General features: G+C 43.4%; 1 protein-coding gene across 1 annotated transcript in view; it reads left to right on the top strand.

The window, feature by feature from the left end:
• The window catches only part of LOC140210925 (protein kinase C delta type-like), a 146,299-nt gene that overhangs the window by 104,921 nt on the left and 14,500 nt on the right, over positions 1 to 26,878 (top strand). The window contains exon 8 of the mRNA XM_072280191.1: positions 19,511 to 19,640. Within this exon, the coding sequence (XP_072136292.1) occupies positions 19,511 to 19,640 (130 nt within the window). The remainder of the gene's footprint in view (positions 1 to 19,510; positions 19,641 to 26,878) is intronic.

Genomic DNA, 26,878 nt, shown 5'->3' on the forward strand with positions numbered 1-26,878 from the left:
TGAGTGAATAGTGGAGGTGATATTTGAGATGAAGACTGGTGAGTGAATGGTGGAGGTGATATTTGAGATGAGAAAGACTATGGTGAGTGAATAGTGGAGGTGATATTTGAGATGAAGACTGGTGAGTGAATGGTGGAGGAGATATTTGAGATGAAGACTGGTGAGTGAATGGTGGAGAAGATATTTGAGATGAGAAAGACTGTGGTGAGTGAATACTGGAGGAGATATTTGAGATGAAGACTGGTGAGTGAATGGTGGAGGAGATATTTGAGATGAAGACTGGTGAGTGAATGGTGGAGGAGATATTTGAGGTGAAGACTGGTGAGTGAATGGTGGAGGTGATATTTGAGATGAAGACTGGTGAGTGAATGGTGGAGGTGATATTTGAGATGAAGATTCTGGTGAGTGGATGGTGGAGGTGATATTTGAGATGAGAAAGACTGGTGAGTGAATGGTGGAGGTGATATTTGAGATGAAGACTGGTGAGTGGATGGTGGAGGTGATATTTGAGATGAGAAAGACTGGTGAGTGAATGGTGGAGGTGATATTTGAGATGAAGTCTGGTGAGTGAATGGTGGAGGAGATATTTGAGATGAAGACTTGTGAGTGAATGATGGAGCTGATATTTGAGATGAAGACTGGTGAGTGAATGGTGGAGAAGATATTTGAGATGAGAAAGACTGTGGTGAGTGAATACTGCAGGAGATATTTGAGATGAGAAAGACTGGTGAGTGAATGGTGGAGGTGATATTTGAGATGAGAAAGACTATGGTGAGTGAATAGTAGAGGTGATATTTGAGATGAAGACTCTGGTGAGTGGATGGTGCAGGTGATATTTGAGATGAGAACGACTGGTGAGTGAATGGTGGAGGTGATATTTGAGATGAGAAAGACTGGTGAGTGAATGGTGGAGGTGATATTTGAGATGAGAAAGACTGGTGAGTGAATGGTGGAGGAGATATTTGAGATGAGAAAGACTGTGGTGAGTGAATGGTGGAGGAGATATTTGAGATGAAGTCTGGTGAGTGAATGGTGGAGGTGATATTTGAGATGAAGACTGGTGAGTGAATGGTGGATGAGATATTTGAGATGAAGACTGGTGAGTGAATGGTGGAGGAGATATTTGAGATGAAGACTGCTGAGTGAATGGTGGAGGTGATATTTGAGATGAAGACTGGTGAGTGAATGGTGGAGAAGATATTTGAGATGAGAAAGACTGTGGTGAGTGAATGCTGGAGGTGATATTTGAGATGAAGACTCTGGTGAGTGGATGGTGGAGGTGATATTTCAGATGAGAAAGACTGGTGAGTGAATGGTGGAGGTGATATTTGAGATGAGAAAGACTGGTGAGTGGATGGTGGAGGTGATATTTGAGATGAAGACTCTGGTGAGTGGATGGTGGAGGTGATATTTGAGATGAGAAAGACTGGTGAGTGAATGGTGGAGAAGATATTTGAGATGAAGACTGGTGAGTGAATGGTGGAGGAGAGATTTGAGATGAGAAAGACTGGTGAGTGAATGGTGGAGGTGATATTTGAGATGAGAAAGACTATGGTGAGTGAATGGTGGAGAAGATATTTGAGATGAGAAAGACCGTGGTGAGTGAATGCTGGAGGAAATATTTGAGATGAAGACTGGTGAGTGAATGGTGGAGGTGATATTTGAGATGAGAAAGACTGGTGAGTGAATGGTGGAGGAGATATTTGAGATGAGAAAGACTGGTGAGTGAATGGTGGAGGAGATATTTGAGATGAAGACTGGTGAGTGAATGGTGGAGGAGATATTTGAGATGAAGACTGGTGAGTGAATGGTGGAGGAGATATTTGAGATGAAGACTGGTGAGTGGATGGTGGAGGTGATATTTGAGATGAGAAAGACTGGTGAGTGAATGGTGGAGGTGATATTTTAGATGAGAAAGACTGGTGAGTGAATGGTGGAGGAGATATTTGAGATGAGAAAGACTGTGGTGAGTGAATGGTGGAGGTGATATTTGAGATGAGAAAGACTGGTGAGTGAATGGTGGAGGTGATATTTGATATGAAGACTCTGGTGAGTGGATGGTGGAGGAGATATTTGAGATGAAGACTGGTGAGTGGGATGGTGGAGGTGATATTTGAGATGAGAAAGACTGGTGAGTGAATAGTGGAGGTGATATTTGAGATGAAGACTGGTGAGTGAATGGTGGAGGTGATATTTGAGATGAGAAAGACTATGGTGAGTGAATAGTGGAGGTGATATTTGAGATGAAGACTGGTGAGTGAATGGTGGAGGAGATATTTGAGATGAAGACTGGTGAGTGAATGGTGGAGAAGATATTTGAGATGAGAAAGACTGTGGTGAGTGAATACTGGAGGAGATATTTGAGATGAAGACTGGTGAGTGAATGGTGGAGGAGATATTTGAGATGAAGACTGGTGAGTGAATGGTGGAGGAGATATTTGAGGTGAAGACTGGTGAGTGAATGGTGGAGGTGATATTTGAGATGAAGACTGGTGAGTGAATGGTGGAGGTGATATTTGAGATGAAGATTCTGGTGAGTGGATGGTGGAGGTGATATTTGAGATGAGAAAGACTGGTGAGTGAATGGTGGAGGTGATATTTGAGATGAAGACTGGTGAGTGGATGGTGGAGGTGATATTTGAGATGAGAAAGACTGGTGAGTGAATGGTGGAGGTGATATTTGAGATGAAGTCTGGTGAGTGAATGGTGGAGGAGATATTTGAGATGAAGACTTGTGAGTGAATGATGGAGCTGATATTTGAGATGAAGACTGGTGAGTGAATGGTGGAGAAGATATTTGAGATGAGAAAGACTGTGGTGAGTGAATACTGCAGGAGATATTTGAGATGAGAAAGACTGGTGAGTGAATGGTGGAGGTGTTATTTGAGATGAGAAAGACTGGTGAGTGAATGGTGGAGTAGATATTTGAGATGAGAAAGACTGGTGAGTGAATGGTGGAGGAGATATTTGAGATGAAGACTGGTGAGTGAATGGTGGAGGAGATATTTGAGATGAAGACTGGTGAGTGAATGGTGGAGGTGATATTTGAGATGAAGACTGGTGAGTGAATGGTGGAGGTGATATTTGAGATGAGAAAGACTGTGGTGAGTGAATGGTGGAGGAGATATTTGAGATGAGAAAGACTGTGGTGAGTGAATGGTGGAGGAGATATTTGAGATGAAGACTCTGGTGAGTGGATGGTGGAGGTGATATTTGAGATGAGAAAGACTGGTGAGTGAATGGTGGAGGTGATATTTGAGATGAAGACTGGTGAGTGAATGGTGGAGGTGATATTTGAGATGAAGACTGGTGAGTGAATGGTGGAGGTGATATTTGAGATGAAGACTCTGGTGAGTGGATGGTGGAGGTGATATTTGAGATGAAGTCTGGTGAGTGAATGGTGGAGGAGATATTTGAGATGAAGACTTGTGAGTGAATGGTGGAGGTGATATTTGAGATGAAGACTGGTGAGTGAATGGTGGAGGTGATATTTGAGATGAAGACTCTGGTGAGTGGATGGTGAAGGTGATATTTGAGATGAAGACTCTGGTGAGTGGATGGTGGAGGTGATATTTGAGATGAGAAAGACTGGTGAGTGAATGGTGGAGGAGATATTTGAGATGAGATAGACTGTGGTGAGTGAATGGTGGAGGAGATATTTGAGATGAAGACTCTGGTGAGTGGATGGTGGAGGTGATATTTGAGATGAGAATGACTGGTGAGTGAATGGTGGAATGATATTTGAGATGAGAAAGACTGGTAAGTGAATGGTGGAGGTGATATTTGAGATGAGAAAGACTGGTGAGTGAATGGTGGAGGTGATATTTGAGATGAGAAAGACTGGTGAGTGAATGGTGGAGGAGATATTTGAGATGAGAAAGACTGTGGTGAGTGAATGCTGGAGGAGATATTTGAGATGAGAAAGACTGGTGAGTGAATGGTGGAGGAGATATTTGAGATGAGATAGACTGTGGTGAGTGAATGGTGGAGGAGATATTTGAGATGAAGACTCTGGTGAGTGGATGGTGGAGGTGATATTTGAGATGAGAATGACTGGTGAGTGAATGGTGGAATGATATTTGAGATGAGAAAGACTGGTAAGTGAATGGTGGAGGTGATATTTGAGATGAGAAAGACTGGTGAGTGAATGGTGGAGGTGATATTTGAGATGAGAAAGACTGGTGAGTGAATGGTGGAGGAGATATTTGAGATGAGAAAGACTGTGGTGAGTGAATGCTGGAGGTGATATTTGAGATGAGAAAGACTGGTGAGTGAATGGTGGAGGAGATATTTGAGATGAGAAAGACTGGTGAGTGAATGGTGGAGGAGATATTTGAGATGAAGACTGGTGAGTGAATGGTGGAGGAGATATTTGAGATGAAGACTCTGGTGAGTGGATGGTGGAGGTGATATTTGAGATGAGAAAGACTATGGTGAGTGAATAGTAGAGGTGATATTTGAGATGAAGACTCTGGTGAGTGGATGGTGGAGGTGATATTTGAGATGAGAACGACTGGTGAGTGAATGGTGGAGGTGATATTTGAGATGAGAAAGACTGGTGAGTGAATGGTGGAGGTGATATTTGAGATGAGAAAGACTGGTGAGTGAATGGTGGAGGAGATATTTGAGATGAGAAAGACTGTGGTGAGTGAATGGTGGAGGAGATATTTGAGATGAAGTCTGGTGAGTGAATGGTGGAGGTGATATTTGAGATGAAGACTGGTGAGTGAATGGTGGAGGAGAGATTTGAGATGAGAAAGACTGGTGAGTGAATGGTGGAGGTGATATTTGAGATGAGAAAGACTATGGTGAGTGAATGGTGGAGAAGATATTTGAGATGAGAAAAACCGTGGTGAGTGAATGCTGGAGGAAATATTTGAGATGAAGACTGGTGAGTGAATGGTGGAGGTGATATTTGAGATGAGAAAGACTGGTGAGTGAATGGTGGAGGAGATATTTGAGATGAGAAAGACTGGTGAGTGAATGGTGGAGGAGATATTTGAGATGAAGACTGGTGAGTGAATGGTGGAGGAGATATTTGAGATGAAGACTGGTGAGTGAATGGTGGAGGAGATATTTGAGATGAAGACTGGTGAGTGGATGGTGGAGGTGATATTTGAGATGAGAAAGACTGCTGAGTGAATGGTGGAGGAGATATTTGAGATGAGAAAGACTGTGGTGAGTGAATGGTGGAGGAGATATTTGAGATGAAGACTGGTGAGTGAATGGTGGAGGTGATATTTGAGATGAAGACTCTGGTGAGTGGATGGTGGAGGTGATATTTGAGATGAGAAAGACTGGTGAGTGAATGGTGGAGGTGACATTTTAGATGAGAAAGACTGGTGAGTGAATGGTGGAGGAGATATTTGAGATGAGAAAGACTGTGGTGAGTGAATGGTGGAGGTGATATTTGAGATGAGAAAGACTGGTGAGTGAATGGTGGAGGTGATATTTGAGATGAAGACTGGTGAGTGAATGCTGGAGGTGATATTTGAGATGAAGACTGGTGAGTGAATGGTGGAGGAGATATTTGAGATGAAGACTGGTGAGTGGGATGGTGGAGGTGATATTTGAGATGAGAAAGACTGGTGAGTGAATGGTGGAGGTGATATTTGAGATGAAGACTGGTGAGTGAATGGTGGAGGAGATATTTGAGATGAAGACTGGTGAGTGAATGGTGGAGGTGATATTTGAGATGAAGACTGGTGAGTGAATGGTGGAGGAGATATTTGAGATGAGAAAGACTGGTGAGTGAATGGTGGAGAAGATATTTGAGATGAGAAAGACTGTGGTGAGTGAATGCTGGAGGAGATATTTGAGATGAAGACTGGTGAGTGAATGGTGGAGGAGATATTTGAGATGATGACTGGTGAGTGAATGGTGGAGGTGATATTTGAGATGAGAAAGACTATGGTGAGTGAATAGTGGAGGTGATATTTGAGATGAAGACTGGTGAGTGAATGGTGGAGGAGATATTTGAGATGAAGACTGGTGAGTGGATGGTGGAGGTGATATTTGAGATGAGAAAGACTGGTGAGAGAATGATGGAGCTGATATTTGAGATGAAGACTGGTGAGTGAATGGTGGAGAAGATATTTGAGATGAGAAAGACTGTGGTGAGTGAATACTGGAGGAGATATTTGAGATGAAGACTGGTGAGTGAATGGTGGAGGAGATATTTGAGATGAAGACTGGTGAGTGAATGGTGGAGGAGATATTTGAGATGAAGACTGGTGAGTGAATGGTGGAGGTGATATTTGAGATGAAGACTGGTGAGTGAATGGTGGAGGTGATATTTGAGATGAAGACTCTGGTGAGTGGATGGTGGAGGTGATATTTGAGATGAGAAAGACTGGTGAGTGAATGGTGGAGGTGATATTTGAGATGAAGACTCTGGTGAGTGGATGGTGGAGGTGATATTTGAGATGAGAAAGACTGGTGAGTGAATGGTGGAGGTGATATTTGAGATGAAGTCTGGTGAGTGAATGGTGGAGGAGATATTTGAGATGAAGACTTGTGAGTGAATGGTGGAGGTGATATTTGAGATAAAGACTGGTGAGTGAATGGTGGAGGAGATATTTGAGATGAAGACTGGTGAGTGAATGGTGGAGGAGATATTTGAGATGAGAAAGACTGTGGTGAGTGAATGCTGGAGGTGATATTTGAGATGATAAAGACTGGTGAGTGAATGGTGGAGGTGATATTTGAGATGAAGACTGGTGAGTGAATGGTGGTGAAGATATTTGAGATGAGAAAGACTGTGGTGAGTGAATGCTGGAGGAGATATTTGAGATGAAGACTGGTGAGTGAATGCTGGAGGAGATATTTGAGATGAAGACTGGTGAGTGAATGGTGGAGGTGATATTTGAGATGAAGACTAGTGAGTGAATGGTGGAGAAGATATTTGAGATGAGAAAGACTGGTGAGTGAATGCTGGAGGAGATATTTGAGATGAAGACTGGTGAGTGAATGGTGGAGCAGATATTTGAGATGAGAAAGACTGGTGAGTGAATGGTGGAGGAGATATTTGAGAAGAAGACTGGTGAGTGAATGGTGGAGGAGATATTTGAGATGAAGACTGGTGAGTGAATGGTGGAGAAGATATTTGAGATGGGAAAGACTGTAGTGAGTGAATGCTGGAGGAGATATTTGAGATGAAGACTGGTGAGTGATTGGTGGAGGTGATATCTGAGATGAGAAAGACTGTGGTGAGTGAATGGTGGAGGAGATATTTGAGATGAAGACTGGTGAGTGAATGGTGGAGGAGATATTTGAGATGATAAAGACTCTGGTGAGTGAATGGTGGAGGTGATATTTGAGATGAGAAAGACTCTGGTGAGTGAATGGTGGAGGAGATATTTGAGATGAGAAAGACTGGTGAGTGAATGGTGGAGGTGTTATTTGAGATGAGAAAGACTGGTGAGTGAATGGTGGAGGAGATATTTGAGATGAAGACTGGTGAGTGAATGGTGGAGGTGATATTTGAGATGAAGATTCTGGTGAGTGGATGGTGAAGGTGATATATGAGATGAAGACTCTGGTGAGTGGATGGTGGAGGTGATATTTGAGATGAGAAAGACTGGTGAGTGAATGGTGGAGGTGATATTTGAGATGAGAAAGACTGGTGAGTGAATGGTGGAGGTGATATTTGAGATGAGAAAGACTGGTGAGTGAATGGTGGAGGAGATATTTGAGACGAAGACTCTGGTGAGTGGATGGTGGAGGTGATATTTGAGATGAAGACTCTGGTGAGTGGATGGTGGAGGTGATATTTGAGATGAGAAAGACTGGTGAGTGAATGGTGGAGGAGATATTTGAGATGAGAAAGACTGGTGAGTGAATGGTGGAGGAGATATTTGAGATGAAGACTCTGGTGAGTGGATGGTGGAGGTGATATTTGAGATGAGAAAGACTCTGGTGAGTGAGTGGTGGAGGTGATATTTGAGATGAAGACTGGTGACTGAATGGTGGAGGTGATATTTGAGATGAAGCCTAGTGAGTGAATGGTGGAGGAGATATTTGAGATGAGAAAGACTGGTGAGTGAATGGTGGAGGAGATATTTGAGATGAAGACTGGTGAGTGAATGGTGGAGGAGATATTTGAGATGAAGACTGGTGAGTGAATGGTGGAGGAGATATTTGAGATGAAGACTGGTGAGTGAATGGTGGAGGTGATATTTGAGATGAAGACTCTGGTGAGTGGATGGTGGAGGTGATATTTGAGATGAGAAAGACTGGTGAGTGAATGGTGGAGGAGATATTTTAGATGAGAAAGACTGGTGAGGGAATGGTGGAGGAGATATTTGAGATGAGAAAGACTGGTGAGTGAATGGTGGAGGAGATATTTGAGATGAAGACTGGTGAGTGAATGGTGGAGGTGATATTTGAGATGAAGACTCTGGTGAGTGAATGCTGGAGGAGATATTTGAGATGAGAAAGACTATGGTGAGTGAATGGTGGAGGTGATATTTGAGATGAGAAAGACTGTGGTGAGTGAATGCTGGAGGAAATATTTGAGATGAAGACTGGTGAGTGAATGGTGGAGGTGATATTTGAGATGAGAAAGACTGGTGAGTGAATGGTGGAGGAGATATTTGAGATGAGAAAGACTGGTGAGTGAATGGTGGAGGAGATATTTGAGATGAAGACTGGTGAGTGATGGTGGAGGAGATATTTGAGATGAAGACTCTGGTGAGTGGATGGTGCAGGTGATATTTGAGATGAGAACGACTGGTGAGTGAATGGTGGAGGTGATATTTGAGATGAGAAAGACTGGTGAGTGAATGGTGGAGGTGATATTTGAGATGAGAAAGACTGGTGAGTGAATGGTGGAGGAGATATTTGAGATGAAGTCTGGTGAGTGAATGGTGGAGGTGATATTTGAGATGAAGACTGGTGAGTGAATGGTGGATGAGATATTTGAGATGAAGACTGGTGAGTGAATGGTGGAGGAGATATTTGAGATGAAGACTGCTGAGTGAATGGTGGAGGTGATATTTGAGATGAAGACTGGTGAGTGAATGGTGGAGAAGATATTTGAGATGAGAAAGACTGTGGTGAGTGAATGCTGGAGGTGATATTTGAGATGAAGACTCTGGTGAGTGGATGGTGGAGGTGATATTTCAGATGAGAAAGACTGGTGAGTGTATGGTGGAGGTGATATTTGAGATGAGAAAGACTGGTGAGTGGATGGTGGAGGTGATATTTGAGATGAAGACTCTGGTGAGTGGATGGTGGAGGTGATATTTGAGATGAGAAAGACTGGTGAGTGAATGGTGGAATGATATTTGAGATGAGAAAGACTGGTAAGTGAATGGTGGAGGTGATATTTGAGATGAGAAAGACTGGTGAGTGAATGGTGGAGGAGATATTTGAGATGAGAAAGACTGTGGTGAGTGAATGGTGGAGGAGATATTTGAGATGAAGACTGGTGAGTGAATGGTGGAGAAGATATTTGAGATGAAGACTGGTGAGTGAATGGTGGAGGAGAGATTTGAGATGAGAAAGACTGGTGAGTGAATGGTGGAGGTGATATTTGAGATGAGAAAGACTATGGTGAGTGAATGGTGGAGAAGATATTTGAGATGAGAAAGACCGTGGTGAGTGAATGCTGGAGGAAATATTTGAGATGAAGACTGGTGAGTGAATGGTGTAGGTGATATTTGAGATGAGAAAGACTGGTGAGTGAATGGTGGAGGAGATATTTGAGATGAGAAAGACTGGTGAGTGAATGGTGGAGGAGATATTTGAGATGAAGACTGGTGAGTGAATGGTGGAGGAGATATTTGAGATGAAGATTGGTGAGTGAATGGTGGAGGAGATATTTGAGATGAAGACTGGTGAGTGGATGGTGGAGGTGATATTTGAGATGAGAAAGACTGGTGAGTGAATGGTGGAGGTGATATTTTAGATGAGAAAGACTGGTGAGTGAATGGTGGAGGAGATATTTGAGATGAGAAAGACTGTGGTGAGTGAATGGTGGAGGTGATATTTGAGATGAGAAAGACTGGTGAGTGAATGGTGGAGGTGATATTTGATATGAAGACTCTGGTGAGTGGATGGTGGAGGAGATATTTGAGATGAAGACTGGTGAGTGGGATGGTGGAGGTGATATTTGAGATGAGAAAGACTGGTGAGTGAATAGTGGAGGTGATATTTGAGATGAAGACTGGTGAGTGAATGGTGGAGAAGATATTTGAGATGAGAAAGACTGTGGTGAGTGAATACTGGAGAAGATATTTGAGATGAAGACTGGTGAGTGAATGGTGGAGGAGATATTTGAGATGAAGACTGGTGAGTGAATGGTGGAGGAGATATTTGAGATGAAGACTGGTGAGTGAATGGTGGAGGTGATATTTGAGATGAAGACTGGTGAGTGAATGGTGGAGGTGATATTTGAGATGAAGACTCTGGTGAGTGGATGGTGGAGGTGATATTTGAGATGAGAAAGACTGGTGAGTGAATGGTGGAGTAGATATTTGAGATGAGAAAGACTGGTGAGTGAATGGTGGAGGAGATATTTGAGATGAAGACTGGTGAGTGAATGGTGGAGGTGATATTTGAGATGAAGACTGGTGAGTGAATGGTGGAGGTGATATTTGAGATGAGAAAGACTGTGGTGAGTGAATGGTGGAGGAGATATTTGAGATGAGAAAGACTGTGGTGAGTGAATGGTGGAGGTGATATTTGAGATGAAGACTCTGGTGAGTGAATGGTGGAGGTGATATATGATATGAGAAAGACTGGTGAGTCAATGGTGGAGGAGATATTTGAGATGAAGACTGGTGAGTGAATTGTGGAGGAGATATTTGAGATGAAGACTGGTGAGTGAATGATGGAGGTGATATTTGAGATGAAGACTGGTGAGTGAATGGTGGAGGAGATATTTGAGATGAAGACTGGTGAGTGAATGGTGGAGGTGATATTTGAGATGAAGACTCTGGTGAGTGGATGGTGGAGGTGATATTTGAGATGAGAAAGACTGGTGAGTGAATGGTGGAGGTGATATTTGAGATGAGAAAGACTGGTGAGTGAATGGTGGAGGAGATATTTGAGATGAAGTCTGGTGAGTGAATGGTGGAGGTGATATTTGAGATGAAGACTCTGGTGAGTGGATGGTGGAGGTGATATTTGAGATGAAAAAGACTGGTGAGTGAATGGTGGAGGAGATATTTGAGATGAGAAAGATTGGTGAGTGAATGGTGGAGGAGATATTTGTGATGAGAAAGATTGTGGTGAGTGAATGGTGGAGGAGATATTTGAGATGAAGACTGGTGAGTGAATGGTGGAGGTGATATTTGAGATGAGAAAGACTGGTGAGTGAATGGTGGAGGTGATATTTGGGATGAGAAAGACTGGTGAGTGAATGGTGGAGGTGATATTTGAGATGAAGACTGGTGAGTGAATGGTGGAGAAGATATTTGAGATGAGAAAGACTGTGGTGAGTGAATGCTGGAGGAGATATTTGAGATGAAGACTGGTGAGTGAATGGTGGAGGTGATATTTGAGATGAAGACTCTGGTGAGTGGATGGTGGAGGTGATATTTGAGATGAGAAAGACTGGTGAGTGAATGGTGGAGGTGATATTTGAGATGAGAAAGACTGGTGAGTGAATGGTGGAGGAGATATTTGGGATGAGAAAGACTGTGGTGAGTGAATGGTGGAGGAGATATTTGAGATGAAGACTGGTGAGTGAATGGTGGAGGTGATATTTGAGATGAAGACTCTGGTGAGTGGATGGTGGAGGTGATATTTGAGATGAGAAAGACTGGTGAGTGAATGGTGGAGGTGATATTTGAGATGAGAAAGACTGGTGAGTGAATGGTGGAGGTGATATTTGAGATGAGAAAGACTGGTGAGTGAATGGTGGAGGAGATATTTGAGATGAAGACTCTGGTGAGTGGATGGTGGAGGTGATATTTGAGATGAAGACTCTGGTGAGTGGATGGTGGAGGTGATATTTGAGATGAGAAAGACTGGTGAGTGAATGGTGGAGGTGATATTTGAGATGAGAAAGACTGGTGAGTGAATGGTGGAGGTGATATTTGAGATGAGAAAGACTGGTAAGTGAATGGTGGAGGTGATATTTGCTCTGAAGACTCTGGTGAGTGGATGGTGGAGATGATATTTGAGATGAAGACTCTGGTGAGTGGATGGTGGAGGTGATATTTGAGATGAAGACTCTGGTCAGTGGATGGTGGAGGTGATATTTGAGATGAGAAAGACTGGTGACTGAATGGTGGAGGTGATATTTGAGATGAGAAAGACTGCTGAGTGAATGGTGGAGGTGATATTTGAGATGAGAAAGACTGGTGAGTGAATGGTGGAGGAGATATTTGAGATGAAGACTGGTGAGTGAATGGTGGAGGTGATATTTGCTATGAAGACTCTGGTGAGTGGATGGTGGAGATGATATTTGAGATGAAGACTCTGGTGAGTGGATGGTGGAGGTGATATTTGAGATGAAGACTCTGGTCAGTGGATGGTGGAGGTGATATTTGAGATGAAGACTCTGGTGAGTGGATGGTGGAGGTGATACTTGAGATTAGAAAGACTGGTGACTGAATGGTGGAGGTGATATTTGAGATGAGAAAGACTGGTGAGTGAATGGTGGAGGTGATATTTGAGATGAGAAAGACTGGTGAGTGAATGGTGGAGGAGATATTTGGGATGAGAAAGACTGTGGTGAGTGAATGGTGGAGGAGATATTTGAGATGAAGTCTGGTGAGTGAATGGTGGAGGTGATATTTGGAATGAGAAGGACTATGGTGAGTGAATGGTGGAGGAGATATTTGAGATGAAGACTGGTGAGTGAATGCTGGAGGTGATATTTGAGATGAAGACTGGTGAGTGAATGGTGGAGCTGATATTTGAGATGAGAAAGACTGGTGAGTGAATGGTGGAGGTGACATTTGAGATGAAGACTGGTGAGTGAATGGTGGAGGAGATATTTGAGATGAAGACTGGTGAGTGGATGGTGGAGGTGATATTTGAGATGAGAAAGACTGGTGAGTGAATGGTGGTGGTGATATTTGAGATGAGAAAGACTGGTGAGTGAATGGTGGAGGTGATATTTGAGATGAGAAAGACTGGTGAGTGGATGGTGGAGGTGATATTTGAGATGAGAAAGACTGGTGAGTGAATGATGGAGCTGATATTTGAGATGAAGACTGGTGAGTGAATGGTGGAGAAGATATTTGAGATGAGAAAGACTGTGCTGAGTGAATACTGGAGGAGATATTTGAGATGAAGACTGGTGAGTGAATGGTGGAGGAGATATTTGAGATGAAGACTGGTGAGTGAATGGTGGAGGAGATATTTGAGATGAAGACTGGTGAGTGAATGGTGGAGGTGATATTTGAGATCAGAAAGACTGGTGAGTGAATGGTGGAGGTGATATTTGAGATGAGAAAGACTGGTGAGTGAATGGTGGAGGAGATATTTGAGATGAAGTCTGGTGAGTGAATGGTGGAGGTGATATTTGAGATGAAGACTGGTGAGTGAATGGTGGAGGTGATATTTGAGATGAAGACTGGTGAGTGAATGGTGGAGGTGATATTTGAGATGAAGACTCTGGTGAGTGGATGGTGGAGGTGATATTTGAGATGAAGTCTGGTGAGTGGATGGTGGAGGTGATATTTGAGATGAAGACTGGTGAGTGAATGGTGGAGGTGATATTTGAGATGAAGACTGGTGAGTGAATGGTGGAGGAGATATTTGAGATGAAGACTCTGGTGAGTAAATGGTGGAGGAGATATTTGAGATGAGAAAGACTGGTGAGTGAATGGTGGAGGAGATATTTGAGATGAGAAAGACTGTGGTGAGTGAATGGTGGAGAAGATATTTGAGATGAGAAAGACTGTGGTGAGTGAATGCTGGAGGTGATATTTGAGATGAGAAAGACTGGTGAGTGAATGGTGGAGGTGATATTTGAGATGAGAAAGACTGGTGAGTGAATGGTGGAGGAGATATTTGAGATGAAGACTGGTGAGTGAATGGTGGAGGAGATCTTTTAGATGAAGACTGGTGAGTGAATGGTGGAGGTGATATTTGAGATGAGAAAGACTATGGTGAGTGAATAGTGGAGGTGATATTTGAGATGAAGACTGGTGAGTGAATGGTGGAGGAGATATTTGAGATGAAGACTGGTGAGTGGATGGTGGAGGTGGTATTTGAGATGAGAAAGACTGGTGAGTGAATGATGGAGCTGATATTTGAGATGAAGACTGGTGAGTGAATGGTGGAGAAGATATTTGAGATGAGAAAGACTGTGGTGAGTGAATACTGCAGGAGATATTTGAGATGAGAAAGACTGGTGAGTGAATGGTGGAGGTGTTATTTGAGATGAGAAAGACTGGTGAGTGAATGGTGGAGTAGATATTTGAGATGAGAAAGACTGGTGAGTGAATGGTGGAGGAGATATTTGAGATGAAGACTGGTGAGTGAATGGTGGAGGAGATATTTGAGATGAAGACTGGTGAGTGAATGGTGGAGGTGATATTTGAGATGAAGACTGGTGAGTGAATGGTGGAGGTGATATTTGAGATGAGAAAGACTGTGGTGAGTGAATGGTGGAGGAGATATTTGAGATGAGAAAGACTGTGGTGAGTGAATGGTGGAGGAGATATTTGAGATGAAGACTCTGGTGAGTGGATGGTGGAGGTGATATTTGAGATGAGAAAGACTGGTGAGTGAATGGTGGAGGTGATATTTGAGATGAAGACTGGTGAGTGAATGGTGGAGGTGATATTTGAGTTGAGAACGACTGGTGAGTGAATGGTAGAGGTGATATTTGAGATGAGAAAGACTGGTGAGTGAATGGCGGAGGTGATATTTGAGATGAGAAAGACTCTGGTGAGTGAATGGTGGAGGAGATATTTGAGATGAAGTCTGGTGAGTGAATGGTGGAGGTGATATTTGAGATGAAGACTGGTGAGTGAATGGTGGAGGAGATATTTGAGATGAAATCTGGTGAGTGAATGGTGGAGGAGATATTTGAGATGAAGACTGGTGAGTGAATGGTGGAGGTGATATTTGAGATGAAGACTCTGGTGAGTGGATGGTGGAGGTGATATTTGAGATGAGAAAGACTGGTGAGTGAATGGTGGAGGTGATATTTGAGATGAGAAAGACTGGTGAGTGAATGGTGGAGGAGATATTTGAGATGAAGTCTGGTGAGTGAATGGTGGAGGTGATATTTGAGATTAAGACTCTGGTGAGTGGATGGTGGAGGTGATATTTGAGATGAGAAAGACTGGTGAGTGAATGGTGGAGGAGATATTTGAGATGAGAAAGATTGGTGAGTGAATGGTGGAGGAGATATTTGTGATGAGAAAGATTGTGGTGAGTGAATGGTGGAGGAGATATTTGAGATGAAGACTGGTGAGTGAATGGTGGAGGTGATATTTGAGATGAGAAAGACTGGTGAGTGAATGGTGGAGGTGATATTTGGGATGAGAAAGACTGGTGAGTGAATGGTGGAGGTGATATTTGAGATGAAGACTGGTGAGTGAATGGTGGAGAAGATATTTGAGATGAGAAAGACTGTGGTCAGTGAATGCTGGAGGAGATATTTGAGATGAAGACTCTGGTCAGTGGATGGTGGAGGTGATATTTGAGATGAGAAAGACTGGTGAGTGAATGGTGGAGGTGATATTTGGGATGAGAAAGACTGGTGAGTGAATGGTGGAGGTGATATTTGAGATGAAGACTGGTGAGTGAATGGTGGAGAAGATATTTGAGATGAGAAAGACTGTGGTGAGTGAATGCTGGAGGAGATATTTGAGATGAAGACTGGTGAGTGAATGGTGGAGGAGATATTTGAGATGAAGACTGGTGAGTGAATGGTGGAGGTGATATTTGAGATGAAGACTCTGGTGAGTGGATGGTGGAGGTGATATTTGAGATGAGAAAGACTGGTGAGTGAATGGTGGAGGTGATATTTGAGATGAGAAAGACTGGTGAGTGAATGGTGGAGGAGATAATTGAGATGAGAAAGACTGGTGAGTGAATGGTGGAGGAGATATTTGAGATGAGAAAGACTGTGGTGAGTGAATGGTGGAGGAGATATTTGAGATGAAGACTGGTGAGTGAATGGTGGAGGAGATATTTGAGATGGAGACTGGTGAGTGAATGGTGGAGGAGATATTTGAGATGAAGACTGGTGAGTGAATGGTGGAGGTGATATTTGAGATGAAGACTGGTGAGTGAATGGTGGAGGAGATATTTGAGATGAAGACTGGTGAGTGACTGGTGGAGGTGATATTTGAGATGAGAAAGACTATGGTGAGTGAATAGTGGAGGTGATATTTGAGATGAAGACTGGTGAGTGGATGGTGGAGGTGATATTTGAGATGAGAAAGACTGGTGAGTGAATGGTGGAGGTGATATTTGAGATGAGAAAGACTCTGGTGAGTGAATGGTGGAGGTGATATTTGAGATGAAGCCTAGTGAGTGAATGGTGGAGGAGATCTTTGAGATGAAGACTGGTGAGTGAATGGTGGAGGAGATATTTGAGATGAAGACTGGTGAGTGAATGGTGGAGGTGATATTTGAGATGAAGACTGGTGAGTGAATGGTGGAGGAGATATTTGAGATGAAGACTCTGGTGAGTGAATGGTGGAGGTGATATTTGATATGAGAAAGACTGGTGAGTCAATGGTGGAGGAGATATTTGAGATGAAGACTGGTGAGTGAATTCTGGAGGAGATATTTGAGATGAAGACTGGTGAGTGAATGGTGGAGGTGATATTTGAGATGAAGACTGGTGAGTGAATGGTGGAGGTGATATTTGAGATGAAGACTGGTGAGTGAATGGTGGAGGTGATATTTGAGATGAAGACTCTGGTGAGTGGATGGTGGAGGTGATATTTGAGATGAGAAAGACTGGTGAGTGGATGGTGGAGGTGATATTTGAGATGAGAAAGACTGGTGAGTGAATGGTGGAGGTGATATTTGAGATGAAGACTCTGGTGAGTGGATGGTGGAGGTGATATTTGAGATGAGAAAGACTGGTGAGTGAATGGTGGAGGAGATATTTGAGATGAGAAAGACTGGTGAGTGAATGGTGGAGGTGATATTTGAGATGAGAAAGACTGGTGAGTGAATGGTGGAGGAGATATTTGAGATGAGAAAGACTGGTGAGTGAATGGTGGAGGAGATATTTGTGATGAGAAAGTTTGTGGTGAGTGAATGGTGGAGGAGGTATTTGAGATGAAGACTGGTGAGTGAATGGTGGAGGTGATATTTGAGATGAGAAAGACTGGTGAGTGAATGGTGGAGGTGATATTTGGGATGAGAAAGACTGGTGAGTGAATGGTGGAGGTGATATTTGAGATGAAGACTGGTGAGTGAATGGTGGAGGTGATATTTGAGATGAAGACTGGTGAGTGAATGGTGGAGGAGATATTTGAGATGAAGACTGGTGAGTGAATGGTGGAGGTGATATTTGAGATGAAGACTCTGGTGAGTGGATGGTGGAGGTGATATTTGAGATGAGAAAGACTGGTGAGTGAATGGTGGAGGTGATATTTGAGATGAGAAAGACTGGTGAGTGAATGGTGGAGGTGATATTTGAGATGAGAAAGACTGGTGAGTGAATGGCGGAGGTGATATTTGAGATGAAGACTGGTGAGTGAATGGTGGAGGAGATATTTGAGATGAAGACTGGTGAGTGAATGGTGGAGGAGATATTTGAGATGAAGACTGGTGAGTGAATGGTGGAGGAGATATTTGAGATGAAGACTGGTGAGTGAATGGTGGAGGTGATATTTGAGATGAAGACTGGTGAGTGAATGGTGGAGGAGATATTTGAGATGAAGACTGGTGAGTGAATGGTGGAGGTGATATTTGAGATGAAGACTGGTGAGTGAATGGTGGAGGAGATATTTGAGATGAAGACTGGTGAGTGAATGGTGGAGGAGATATTTGAGATGAAGACTGGTGAGTGAATGGTGGAGGAGATATTTGAGATGAAGACTGGTGAGTGAATGGTGGAGGAGATATTTGAGATGAAGTCTGGTGAGTGAATGGTGGAGGAGATATTTGAGATGAAGACTTGTGAGTGAATGGTGGAGGTGATATTTGAGATGAAGACTCTGGTGAGTGGATGGTGGAGGTGATATTTGAGATGAAGACTGGTGAGTGAATGGTGGAGGTGATATTTGAGATGAGAAAGACTGGTGAGTGAATGGTGGAGGTGATATTTGAGATGAGAAAGACTGGTGAGTGAATGGTGGAGGAGATATTTGAGATGAAGACTGGTGAGTGAATGGTGGAGGTGATATTTGAGATGAAGACTGGTGAGTGAATGGTGGAGAAGATATTTGAGATGAGAAAGACTGTGGTGAGTGAATGCTGGAGGAGATATTTGAGATGAAGACTGGTGAGTGAATGCTGGAGGAGATATTTGAGATGAAGACTGGTGAGTGAATGGTGGAGGAGATATTTGAGATGAAGACTGGTGAGTGAATGGTGGAGGTGATATTTGAGATGAAGACTGTTGAGTGAATGGTGGAGGTGATATTTGAGATGAAGACTGGTGAGTGAATGGTGGAGGAGATATTTGAGATGAAGACTGGTGAGTGAATGGTGGAGGAGATATTTGAGATGAAGACTGGTGAGTGAATGGTGGAGGTGATATTTGAGATGAGATATACTGGTGAGTGAATGGTGGAGGTGATATTTGAGATGAAGACTGGTGAGTGAATGGTGGAGGAGATATTTGAGATGAAGACTGGTGAGTGAATGGTGGAGGAGATATTTGAGATGAAGACTGGTGAGTGAATGGTGGAGGAGATATTTGAGATGAAGACTGGTGAGTGAATGGTGGAGGTGATATTTGAGATGAGATATACTGGTGAGTGAATGGTGGAGGTGATATTTGAGATGAGAAAGACTGGTGAGTGAATGGTGGAGGAGATATTTGAGATGAAGACTGGTGAGTGAATGGTGGAGGAGATATTTGAGATGAAGACTGGTGAGTGAATGGTGGAGGTGATATTTGAGATGAAGACTAGTGAGTGAATGGTGGAGGAGATATCTGAGAAGTTCTGATAAACAAGATGAGTGTAGACCAGTACTGGATGGGCTGATGCGCTCTGTATGGCCCAATGACTATATTAAAGACTAAAATAAATAAATTTTAGATATAATTTTAGTCTTATTGGCCAAAGGAGCATGGATGTAGGGTGATTGAATATATTTATGGTTGAGGTGGACAGGTATTTGAATTACAGGGAGTGAATGGGAAACTGGTGTTGAGCATGTGATTGGATATGCCAGCATAGAGCATCCAGTTCGCCAACTCTTCTTCCTCTTTCCACATACTTGAAATCAGAGGAGATGCTGTTCCTGCAGAAGGTGATGAGGGAAATGATGCACAAGACATTGATAGGTGGCGATGTCATTTGCCTGCTATTGATATTTATGTTCTCATAGGCCTCTCAATCTTTCCATCTGTGCATCTGTTCTGTATTTGTGGTTAATTTTCTCTCTCGTCCTGTTTCTGCAGTTCCAGAAGGAGCGTTTCAAAATCGATGTTCCGCACAGGTTTCGGGTCTATAATTACATAAGTCCAACGTTCTGTGATCACTGTGGCAGCTTGCTGTGGGGTCTGGTCAAGCAAGGACTGAAGTGTGAAGGTAATGTCCCAGCTGGGACCAAAGGGCAGATGTTGTTTGCGTGTGCGTGGTTACCAGGTAGTAAGATGTAGGAGCAGAATCAGGCCGTTTCACCCATCTAGCCTGCTCCACAATTTTATCATGGCTGATCCATTTCTCCTCTCAGCTCCCATATCCCTTCATGCCATGCCCAATTGAATCTATCAACCTCTGCCTTAAATATCCATAAAGACCGGGTTTCCACATCTGCCATTGGCAAAGAATTTCCAAGAATCACCACTCCCTGCCTTAAAGAAATTGCTCCTCACCTCCGTTCTAAAAGGGCACCCCTCTATTCTGTGGCTGTGTCCTCTAGTCTTAGACTCTCCCACCATAGGAGACATCCTCTCCACATCCACTCTATCACGGCCTTTCAACATTCAATAGGTTTCAATGAGGTCACCCCTTATTTTCCTGAATTCCAGTGAATCCAGGCCCAGAGCCATCAAATGCTCTTCATATGACAAGCCACTCAATCCTGTCGTCATCTTCGTGAACCTCTTTTGAACAGGGACCAGTTTCAGCTCATCCTTTCTTAGATAAGGGGCTGTAAACTGCTCACAATACTCCAAGTGAGGCCTCACCATTAAATCCTTGCTTTTATATTCTAGTCCTCCTGAAATGAATGCTAACATTGCATTTGCCTTCCTCATTATAGACTGAACTCGCAAATTAACCAGTTCCCAACACTGTATTTCATCTGTCACTTCTTTGCCCATTCTCTTAATCTGTCAGTCCTTCTAGTTCCTCAAAACTACCTGTCCCTCCACTTCATATCGTCTGCAAACTTTGCAGCAAGGCCATCAATTCCATCATCCACAATTATTGACGTATAATGTAAAAAGAATCGGTCCCAAATCGGACCTCTGTGGAGCATCACTAGTCACCAGCAACCAACCAAAAGAGGCTCCCTTCATTCCCACTCTTTGCCTCTTGCCAATCAGCCACTGCTTTACCCATGCTAGAATCTTTCCTGTAATACCATGGGCTTGTAGCTTGTTAAGCAGCCTCATGTACGGCACCTTGTCAAAGGCCTTCTGGAAATCCAAGTACAGAACATCCACCGATTCTCCTTTGTCTGTCCTCCTTGTTATTTCTCCAAAGAATTCCAACAGATCTGTCAGGCAAGATTTCCCCTTGCAGACATCATGCTGACTCCAGCCTATTTTATCATGTGCCTCCAAGTACCCTGAGACCTCGTCCTTAACAATCAACTCCAACATCTTCCTAACCATTGAGATCAGACTAGCTGGCCTATAATTTCCTTTCTTTTGCCTCACTCCCTCTTGAAGAACAGAGTGACATTTGCCATTTTCTAGTCTTCTGGAACCATTCCAGAATCTAGTAATTCTTGGAAGATCATTACGAATGCCTCCACAATCTCTTCAGCCACCTCTTCCTGGACCAGATGGTGTGCTTATCTATCTTCGGACCTTTCAGTTTCCCAAGAACCATAAGACATGGGAGCAGAATTAGGCTTTTCAGCCCTTTAAGCCTGCTCCGCCATTCCATCATGGCAGATCCTGGATCCCACTCCCACTCAACCTCGTACACCTGCCTTCTCACCGTATCCTTTGGTGCTGTGACCAATAACAAAGCTATCAGCTTCCGCTTTAAATATACCCACGGACTTGGGCTCCCCTACAGTCTGTGGCAGAGGATTCCACAGTTTCGCTACTCTATAACTAAAAAAAAATTCCTCTGTACCTCTGTTCTAAAAGGTTTCCCCTCGATTCTGAGGCTGTGCCCTCTAGTTCTGGATACCCTCACCATAGGAAATATCCTCTCCACATCCACCCTATCCAGTCCTTTCAATATTTGGTAGGTTTCAATGAGATCTTCCACCCCCATATTCTTCTAAATTCCAGTGAGTACAGGCCCTAAGCTGCCAAACACTCTTCATATGTTAACCCATTCATTCCCAGAGTCATCCTCATGAACAACCTCTGGACTCTCTCCAATGACAACACATCCTTTCTGAGATATGGGGATCAAAACTGTTGACAATACTCCAGGTGCAGCCTGACTAGTGTCTTATAAAGCCTCAGCATTATCTCCTTGCTTTTATATTCTATTCCCTTTGAAATAAATGCCAACATTGCATTTGCCTTCTTTACCACAGACTCAACCTATGAATTAACCTTCTGGGAGTCTTGCATGAGGACTCCTAAATCTCTTTGCACCTCTGATGTTTGAACTTTCTCCCCATTTAGATAATAGTCTGCACTATTGTCCCTTTTACCAAAATACATTATACATTTCCCAACACCTTATTCCATCTGTCACTTTTATGCCCATTCTTCCAATTTGTCTGAGTCCTGATTCAATCACATTGCTTCCTCAGCGCTACCTACCCCTCCACCTATCCTCGTATCATTTGCAACCTTTGCTACAAAGCCATCAATTCCATTATCTAAATCATTGACAAACAATGTGAAAAGCAGTGGTCCTAGTACTGACCCCTGAGGAACACCACCAGTCACCGGCAGCCAACCAGAAAAGGCCCCTTTTATTCCCACTCACTGCTTCCTGCCTGTCAGCCATTCCTCTATCCATGCCAGTATCTTTACTGTAACACCACAGGATTTATCTTGTTCAGCAGCCTTATGTGTAGCACCTTATCAAACACCTTCTGAAAATCCAAATAAATGGCATCCATTGCCTCGCCTTTGCCCACCCTGGTTGTTACTTCCTCAAAGAACTCCAACAGATTTTGTCAGGCAAGATTTCCCTTTATAGAAACCATGCTGACTTTGTCTTTCTTCATCATTAGTCTCCAAGGACCTCAAAACCTCATCCTTAAAAATAGACTCCAACACTTTCCCAGCCTCTGAGGTAAGGCTAACTGACCTATAATTTCCTTTCTTTTGCCTTCCTCCCTTTTGAAAGAGTGGAGTGACTTTTGCAATTTTCCAGTTCTCCAGGACTATGCCAGAATCAAGTGATTCTTGAAAGATCGTGACCAATGCATCTGTTATCTCTTCAGCAACCTCTCTCAGGACTCTGGGATGCAGTCCATCTGGTGACTTTTCTGCCTTAAGACTTTAGAGTTAGAAACATACAAACATAGAAAACCTACAGCACAATACAGGCCCTTCGGCCCACAAAGTTGTGCCAAGCATGTCCCTACCTTAGAAATTACTAAGCTTACCCATAGCCCTCTATTTTTCTAAGCTCCATGTACCTACCCAAAAGTCTCTTAAAAGACCCTATCGTATCCACCTCCACCACCATTGCCGGCAGCCCATTCCACGCACTCACCACTCCCTGCGTAAAAAAACTTAATCCCTGACATCTCCTCTGTACCTACCCCCCAGCACCTTAAACCTGTGTCCTTGTGGCAACAATTTCAGCCCTGGGAAAAAGCCTCTGACTATCCACATGATCAATGCCTCTCATCATCTTGTACACCTCTATCAGGTCACCTCTCATCCTCCGTCACTCCAAGGAGAAAAAGCAGAGTTCACTCAACCTATTCTCATAAGGCATGCTCCCCAATCCAGGCAACATCCTTGTAAATCTCCTCTGCACCCTTTCTATGGTTTCCACGTCCTTCCTGTAGTGAAGCGACCAGAACTGAGCACAGTACTCCAAGTGGTATCTGACCAGGGTCTGATATAGCTGAAACATTACTTCTCGGCTCCTAAATTCAATCCCACGATTGATGAAGGCCAATACACCGTATGCCTTCTTAACCACAGAGTCAACCTGCGCAGCTGCTTTGAGCATCCTATGGACTCAGACCCCAAGATTCCTCTGATCCTCCACTCTGCCAAGAATCTTACCATTAATACTATATCCTGCCATCATATTTGACCTACCAAAATGAACCACCTCAGACTAATCTGGGTTGAACTCCATCTGCCACTTCTCAGCCCAGTTTTGCATCCTATCAATGTCCCGCCGTAACCTCTGACAGCCCTCCACACTATCCACAACACCCCCAACCTTTGTGTCATTAGCAAATTTACTAACCCATTCCTCCACTTCCTCATCCAGGTCATTTATAAAAATCACAAAGATTAAGGGTCCCAGAACAGATTCCTGAGGCACACCACTGGTCACCGACCTCCATGCAGAATATGACCTGTCTACAACCACTCTTTGCCTTCTGTGGGCAAGCCAGTTCTGGATCCACAAAGCAATGTGCCCTTGGATCCCATGCCTCCTTACTTTCTCAATACGCCTTGCATGGGGTACCTTATCAAATGCCTTGCTGAAATCCATATACACTACATCTACTGCTCTTCCTTCATCAGTGTGTTTAGTCACGTCTTCAAAATATTCAATCAGGCTCGTAAGGCACGATCTGCCTTTAACAAAGCCATGCTGACTATTCCTAATCATATTATACCTTTCCAAATGTTCATAAATCCTGCCTCTGAGGATCTTCTCCATCAACTTACCAACCACTGAAGTAAGACTCACTGGTCTAAATTTCCTGGGCTATCTCTACTCCCTTTCTTGAATAAAGGAACAACATCCGCATCCCTCCAATCCTCCAGAGCCTCTCCCGTCCCCATTGATGATGCAAAGATCATCGCCAGAGGCTCAGCAATCTCCTCCCTCAACCCCCACATTAGCCTGGGGTACATCTCATTTGGTCCCGGCGACTTATCCAATTTGATGCTTTCCAAAAGCTCCAGCACATCTTCTTTCTTAATATCTACATGCTCAAGCTTTTCAGTCTGCTGCAAGTCATCCCTACAATCACCAAGATCCTTTTTCATAGTGAATACTGAAGTAACTTAATACATTAAGTACCTCTGCTATTTCCTCCAGTTCCATACATACTTTCCCACTGTCACACTTGATAGGTCTTGTTCTTTCACGTCTTATCCTCTTGCTCTTCACATACTTGTAGAACGCCTTGGGGTTTTCCTTAATCTTGCCCGCCAAGGCCTTCTCATGGTCCATTCTGGCTCTCCTAATTTCCTCCTTAAGCTCCTTCCTGTTAGCCTTATAATCTTCTAGATCTCTAACATTACCTAGCTCTCTGAACCTTTTGTAAGCTTTTCTTTTCTTCCCGACTTGATTTACTACAGCCTTCGTACACCACGGTTCCTGTACCCTACCATAACTTCCCTGCCTCATTAGAACGTACCTATGCAGAACTCCACACAAATATCCCCTGAACATTTGCCACATTTCTTCTGTACTTTTCCCTGAGAACATCTGTTCCCAATTTAAGCTTCCTGTCTGATAGCCTCATAATTCCCCTTACTCCAATTAAACGCTTTTCTAATTTGTCTGTTCTTATCTCTCTTCAATGCTATTGTAAAGTAGATAGAATTATGATCACCATCTCCAAAATGCTCTCCCACTGAGAGATCTGACACCTGACCAGGTTCATTTCCCGATACCAGATCAAGTACAGTCTCTCCTCATGTAGACTTACCTACGTATTGTGTCAAGAAACCTTCCTGAACACACCTAACAAACTCCAGCCCATCTAAACCCCTTGCTGTCGGGAGATGCCAATCGATATGTGGGAAATTATAATCTCCCATCACGACAACTCTATTATTATCACACCTCTCCAGGATCTGTTTCCCTATCTGTTCCTCAATGTCCCTGTTACTATTGGGTGGCCTATGAAAAACACCCAGTAGAGTTAATGACACCTTCCTGTTCCTAATCTCCACCCACAGAGATTCTGTAGACAATCCTTCCATGACATCCACCTTTTCTGCAGCTGTGACACTATCTCTGATCAACAGTGCCACGCCCCCACCTCTTTTGCCTCCCTCCCTGTCCTTTCTGAAACATCTAAAGCCTGGCACTTGAACTAACCATTCCTGCCCCTGAGCCATCCAAGTCTCTGTAATGGCCACCACATCTTTGCTCCAAGTACTGATCCACACTCTAAGCTCATCAGCTTTGTTCACAATACTCCTTGCATTAAAATAGACGCATCTCAAACCGTTTGCCGAGCACTTTTTCCTTTGTAATAGCAATGGCACTCACTCCTGCTCCCTGACACTCATGGACCTCTGGCACACTGCTAGTGTCTTCCACAGTGAAGACTGATGCAAAGTACCCATGAAGTTCATCTGCCATTTCTTTGTCTCCCTTTACTACCTCACCAGCATCATTTTCCAGTGGTCCAATATCAATTCTCACCTCCTTTTTACTCTTCACATAACTGAAAAAACCTTTTGTATCCTGCTTTATATTATTGGGTAATTTACCCACATATTTCATCTTTCCCTTCTTATAGATTTTTTAGTCGCCCTTTTGTTGAATTTTAAAAGCTTCCCAATCATAGAAAGCCTACAGCACAATACAGGCACTTCGGCCCACCAAGTTGTGCCGAACACGTCCCTACCTTAGAAGTTACTAGGCTTACCTATAGCCCTCTATTTTCCTAAGCTCCACCTACCTATCCAAAAGTCTCTTAAAAGACCCTATAGAATCGCCTCCACCATTGTTGCCGGCAGCCCATTCCACGCACTCGCCACTCTCTCTTCGTAAAAATAACTTAACCCTGACATCTCCTCTGTACCTACTCCCCAGCACCTTAAACATGTGCCTTCTTGTGGCAACCATTTCAGCCCTGGGAAAAAGCCTCTGACTATACACAATCATCCAACTTCCCATTCACTTTTGTCCCTTATGTGCCCTTTGCTTGGTTAACCTAACCTTCTCTCTAGTTATGGTAACTTAATACACTTCATACCCCCTGATACCTGGAACTTCCACCATACTGTTAGTGTCTTCCACAGTGAAGATTGATCCAAAAATACTTATTCAGTTTGTTTGTTATTTTGTTGTCCCCTATTACTACCTCTCCAGCAGTCCAAAATCCACTGTTGCCTCTCTTTTACATCTTATGTATTTGAAGAAGCTTTTGGTATCCTCTTTAATATTGTTGGTTAGTTTTCTTTTGTATTCTATCCTTATCTTCTTAATGACTTTTTTTTTATAGTTGCTGATGGTTTTTAAAAGCTTCCCAACCCTCTAACTTCCTGCTAATTTTTGCTCTATTATATGCCCTCACTTTTGGGTTTTATGTTGGCTTTGACTTCTCTTGCCAGCCGTGGTTGTGCATCTTTCCTTCAGAATACTTCTTTCTTTTTTGGGATGTATATATCCGGTGTCTTCTGCATTGCTTCCAGCAATTTACCGTCATCCCTGCCAGTGTTCTTTTCCAATCAGTATTGGCAAACTCCCCTCTCATGCCTGTGTAATTCTCTTTACTCCACTGTAATACTGATGCA

Source organism: Mobula birostris, chromosome 16, assembly GCF_030028105.1.
Source record: "Mobula birostris isolate sMobBir1 chromosome 16, sMobBir1.hap1, whole genome shotgun sequence".
NCBI classification, from domain to species: Eukaryota; Metazoa; Chordata; class Chondrichthyes; order Myliobatiformes; family Myliobatidae; genus Mobula; species Mobula birostris.